Genomic DNA, 5,000 nt, shown 5'->3' on the forward strand with positions numbered 1-5,000 from the left:
TAGTTAGTTAGTTAGTTAGTTAGTTAGTTAGTTAGTTAGTTGTTAGTTAGTTAGTTAGTAGTTAGTTAGTTAGTTAGTTAGTTAGTTAGTTAGTTAGTAGTTAGTTAGTTAGTAGTTAGTTAGTTAGTTAGTTAGTTAGTTAGTTAGGTAGTTAGTTAGTTAGTTAGTTAGTTAGTTAGTTAGTTAGTTAGAGTTAGTTAGTTAGTTAGTTAGTTAGTTGTAGTTAGTTAGTTAGTTAGTAGTTAGTTAGTTAGTTAGTTAGTTAGTTAGTTAGTTAGTTAGTTAGTTAGTTAGTTAGTTAGTTAGTTAGTAGCTTAGTTAGTTAGTTAGTTAGTTAGTTAGTTAGTTAGTTAGTTAGTTAGTTAGTTAGTTAGTATTAGTTAGTTAGTTAGTTAGTTAGTTAGTTAGTTAGTTAGTTAGTTAGTTAGTAGTTAGTTAGTTAGTTAGTTAGTTAGTTAGTTAGTTAGTTAGTTAGTTAGTTAGTTAGTTAGTAGTAGTTAGTTAGTTAGTTAGTTAGTTAGTTAGTTAGTTAGTTAGTTAGTTAGTTAGTAGTTAGTTAGTTAGTAGTTAGTTAGTTAGTTAGTTAGTTAGTTAGTTAGTTAGTTAGTTAGTTAGTAGTTAGTTAGTTAGTTAGTTAGTTAGTTAGTTAGTTAGTTAGTTAGTTAGTTAGTTAGTTAGTTAGTTAGTTAGTTAGTTAGTTAGTTAGTTAGTTAGTTAGTTAGTTAGTTAGTTAGTTAGTTAGTTAGTTAGTTAGTAGTAGTAGTTAGTTAGTTAGTTAGTTAGTTAGTTAGTTAGTTAGTTAGTTAGTTAGTTAGTTAGTTAGTTAGTTAGTTAGTTAGTTAGTTAGTTAGTTAGTTAGTTAGTTAGTTAGTTAGTTAGTTAGTTAGTTAGTTAGTTAGTTAGTAGTTAGTTAGTTAGTTAGTTAGTTAGTTAGTTAGTTAGTTAGTTAGTTAGTTAGTTAGTTAGTTAGTTAGTTAGTTAGTTAGTTAGTTAGTTAGTTAGTTAGTTAGTTAGTTAGTTAGATAGTTATAAAATGATCATAGCCGTCTTTCGCTAATTCGTTTAAAATGAAACTCAAATGTATTTGGTTTTCTTATTATTAACTAAAACTAAAATCAGTTTATTATATATTTTATTTATTTATAGCTTTGAACTGAAATACGAATAAATGTATGTGGAACAAAAGTAGTACACATATGGAAGGAAAATTATGTTTATTTGTATGCAGTTTACTGTTTCAACTATTTCTTTATTAGTTGCTTTTAAGGTTGTACATTAAATTATATTTTTAATAATTTCATTCAGTGTTTGTTTCCTTTTGATTAAACTCCGTATTACTACCTAATAAACTTGTTATCTACAATTGTGATTTAATACGTATATTTTTTTTAAATAAATTTCATTTACAATTATACAATGTGACATATAAAGCTCATAACAATTAGTCTGACATTTGTTTAAAAAAATTCCTGGAATTTTCATAATAGTTTACAATAAATTTGGTTTAAAACAATATGGAGGATTTATCTACGTTTTAAAAAGTAATGAATGATGTTGTGCGTTCACACTAAGATTTTACAGAGAAAAAGTTAAGCTTAAAAATTTATTAATATTTGAGAATATTGATTTTCTTATGGTGCTTAAACTCTATGAGTTCTGATTCATCTCTTTTAAAAAACAATGTGGAATTTATCATTCCCACTACCGATATAATGTGAACGCCTTAAAAGAAACAATTACAAATTATAATTTTTTTTAGTGTTTTTGAAACACGAATACATTTAACATAAAATTAACTAATTAATTTACAATATATTATTTGATAATATATAAAGACATTTTTTTTTTATTTAAATATAATTATAATCATTTTGATTTTGATCCTGTTCTTTCAATAAATTCTTTACATCCTTAAAATTTAATACGGAGTTAGCACGTGTTTAAATTTTGTTTCAACATTTTGAAAGTTGAGTATGTGTGAGTGATTTTTTAAAAAATATTTTAACACATTCTTAAGCTGTTTCAAAAAAAGCTTTTTCTATTAATTAAGCGCCTGTTTCAGATTTGGAGTTTGGTGTTGAAATTTGGACGACATCTATTAGTTTGATGGAATTTTTTCTTTTACGTTCTTTAAAAAAGTGTTTTGATTTTATTGATTTCTTTAGTATAGAATATAAATTTGTATGCTGTAACTTGGTTGATTTGATTATAGTTGTATTATAATATTTATTTTGACAAAGTGTTTTTTAACTCCAATGTTTTAAACATTAGAGGGACTGGGTCTAGCATAATTCATATGGGCATATGAACGCAAGAGCCGATTGTAGGGATATTGAGCTGCTGGCCACAATTCGGGCTTTTCGGTTAAAGTATCAGATAAAGCTTGCAACAGGACATCTATGGGGAAACCAAGAGATAGTTTTTTTTTTAATAAATATCTATTATAATTAAAAAGTGTTTGAACTTACGTATAACTTTCTGTTCTAAGTCCAATGGTATGATACCCAATTCATGTTCACGTTCGAAGAAATCCATTAATTTTTGAATCTCTCTTTGAGCCTCATCTCCATGAGCTAATGATTCTGTGAACATTATCTAAAATGAAAAATTAATAAACATTTTGAACAAAAATTTTCAATTTATGTTTTTTATAAGAATAAGTAACTAGATTCCTACAGACAGAGAATGGAAAAGATGATTAGGGTCTCACAAGTTTTCAATAGGAAAATATGATCAGAGTCCGACAATATGGTAAAAGACATGTTTCTAAAGAAAAGATGATCGGAGTCCGTCATTTCTTTTATGCGATTTTGCCATATTTTCTATTGAAAAAGGTGATCAGAATCTGAAATTTGTATAATAAGCAAAATCGATCAGAGTCCGGCATCTTTTCTATTGAAGAAAAATGTGTTCAAAATATGGAATTTTTTCTATAAAAATTATGATCAAAGTCTGACTACTTCTTATGAGACATCTCTTTTCTGACTTTTCTATAGAAAAAAATGATACAATATTGATCAGAGTTTGAAAGAAGAAGTCTCGCACTTACCCGAGCTAATTTGTAGATAATTTCTTCCAAATTATATTCCTTATGCTGACAGTCGGTTATTTTCGGGCGTCTAGTTTCGCTTTCATACTCCGTTATATCTGATTTGAAAAACATAATATGTAAATAGGTCTTGTAAAAGATATTGATTCAAAGATAAGCAATACAAACCTTGTCTGCCTTCGGCATTATTCATAGCCTGTAATTTGTGCCACAAAGAAATACTGTCCAATGTTTTAGCAAGATTTATGCTGTCGGTATCCACATTTTGTTCCAAATTCAAATAAGGTAAAGTGGGTTTCACCGTTGTGGTGGTAGTAGATGTAGTGGTGGTTGTGGTAGGCAATGTCTGGGGTATATAACTTTTCTGTAAGATAAATAATAGCTTTTAAAAGAACTGATTTTTTATTTGGGAAAACAATTACTAACCTTAATGGTATTGTGTCTGATTTCCTCGGGAAATATACGATTGGCATAGGATTTTTGCAAATATTCAATACCTACACGTATTTCGTGCAAAAATTTCAAGGCGTCTTCACGAGTCATCTAAAAATTTCGAACGAATTAATTAATAAAAGTGTTAAATTTCGACAAATGTTATAAATTTACCAAATCCTGCTGTATTAACTCTTCTACTGCTCTTGCCACTCCAGCCTCATCGCCTGTCCAGAAAACATATTGAGCCATATCGAATGAGGAATATTGACCATTGCCATGTCTCAACAAACTCTCAGCAGTCTGTAGGGAAGGTTAAAATATTTATATATCGTTAGTTTTAACGCTTTTAATGTGTTTACTTCTATAAAAAGCTTTTGAAATCAGAAAAGAACGAAATAAAGCTTTTTTTGGTTATATTTTGAGTGCAAAATAATTTTGTTTGCTGTTTGTAAAGTAATATATTGTAAGCCGATTGGGTTTTATTTGAATGCATCTAAAGCCAACTAAAAATCCTCTCTATATCATAACGAGGAACTCTAGATCTAGTATTTTAAAGAAACTCTTAAATGCTCTTATGTTATGTATATAAAAACCTTGGGAGTCATATGGGCAACCGAACGACGAGCAGCTGATTTACGTAGAGCCGATTCATCTACAATAACATCGCCTATTAGCTGGCGTTCGGGTTCTTCCTCTTTATTGGTTTTCTTATTTGATTTAATGGGTCTCATGGGATGTAATTGTGGAGGAGCTGGTGCTGGTGTAACAGGAGTTTCTTCCGGTAACTCCTGATTTTCGGGTGCTTCTGGCACTTCTTGAGGAACCTCCCCGCCCTCAGGGGGAGTTTGATTTTCAGATGGTCCCTCTACTGGCGCTTCCACGGCTTCATCTACTGTATCTGAAGATTTTTCATCTTCATTGCCACCATCATCACTGTCATCCTCATCATCGTCCGTCTCATCTTCGGCCGAACCGGCAGAATTTGCTTCGGGTGCTGGTGTTGTTGTGGTAGTGGTGGTTGTAGTAGATGTTGTAGTGGAAGCAGTAGTTGTGGGAAGAACTTCAGGGTTTTGGCCATAAACTAAACGTGCGGCTCCATGCATACCACCCAAACGGCACTAAGAAGCAGTTTGTTCATTATAAAGTTCCTCTCAACTGAAATTTTGAAAAGTATTTGGAAGGACTATTAACAATATTTACCTTTGCTTTGGGTTTGTCACCATTATTTTCAACTTTGCCACCATCATTGATCTGTAAAGTGGGAGGACGGTGGGCACCCATGCCCTTGGGCTCACTGGCCGGTACTTCCGGAGTTTCACCCACATTTTCCACACCAACCTGGACAGGACCTTGAGTGCTTTGTACATCTGGTTTAGCTGATTCCAACTGTTGTTCTAGTTCAGGCAAAGAATCTTGCACAGCTAAAGGAACCACTTCATCGGCCACTAATTCATCCTTCTTTTGGTGATTAAAGTTTCCCATCTCATCATTATGAACTTCACGTAGTTGTTCCAAT

At 31.0% G+C, this 5,000-nt stretch overlaps 1 protein-coding gene across 2 annotated transcripts in view; it reads right to left on the minus strand.

Annotated features, from left to right (window-relative positions):
- Positions 1–1,083: 1,083 nt before the first annotated feature.
- The window catches only part of LOC119606282, a 13,744-nt gene continuing 9,827 nt past the window's right edge, over positions 1,084–5,000 (minus strand). For both annotated transcript variants that reach the window (XM_037959725.1, XM_037959726.1), the window contains exons 4-11: positions 4,685–5,000; positions 4,078–4,602; positions 3,656–3,784; positions 3,476–3,592; positions 3,218–3,413; positions 3,050–3,147; positions 2,469–2,595; positions 1,084–2,397 (exon numbers count right to left, since the gene is read on the minus strand). The exon at positions 4,685–5,000 is cut by the window's right edge and continues 20 nt beyond it. In XM_037959725.1, coding sequence (XP_037815653.1) covers positions 2,261–2,397; positions 2,469–2,595; positions 3,050–3,147; positions 3,218–3,413; positions 3,476–3,592; positions 3,656–3,784; positions 4,078–4,602; positions 4,685–5,000 — 1,645 coding nt within the window. In that variant the 3' untranslated portion in view covers positions 1,084–2,260. The remainder of the gene's footprint in view (positions 2,398–2,468; positions 2,596–3,049; positions 3,148–3,217; positions 3,414–3,475; positions 3,593–3,655; positions 3,785–4,077; positions 4,603–4,684) is intronic.

Source organism: Lucilia sericata, unplaced genomic scaffold (assembly GCF_015586225.1).
Source record: "Lucilia sericata isolate MDLA Ls3-8-SP2 unplaced genomic scaffold, ASM1558622v1 Contig000568F_arrow, whole genome shotgun sequence".
NCBI classification, from domain to species: Eukaryota; Metazoa; Arthropoda; class Insecta; order Diptera; family Calliphoridae; genus Lucilia; species Lucilia sericata.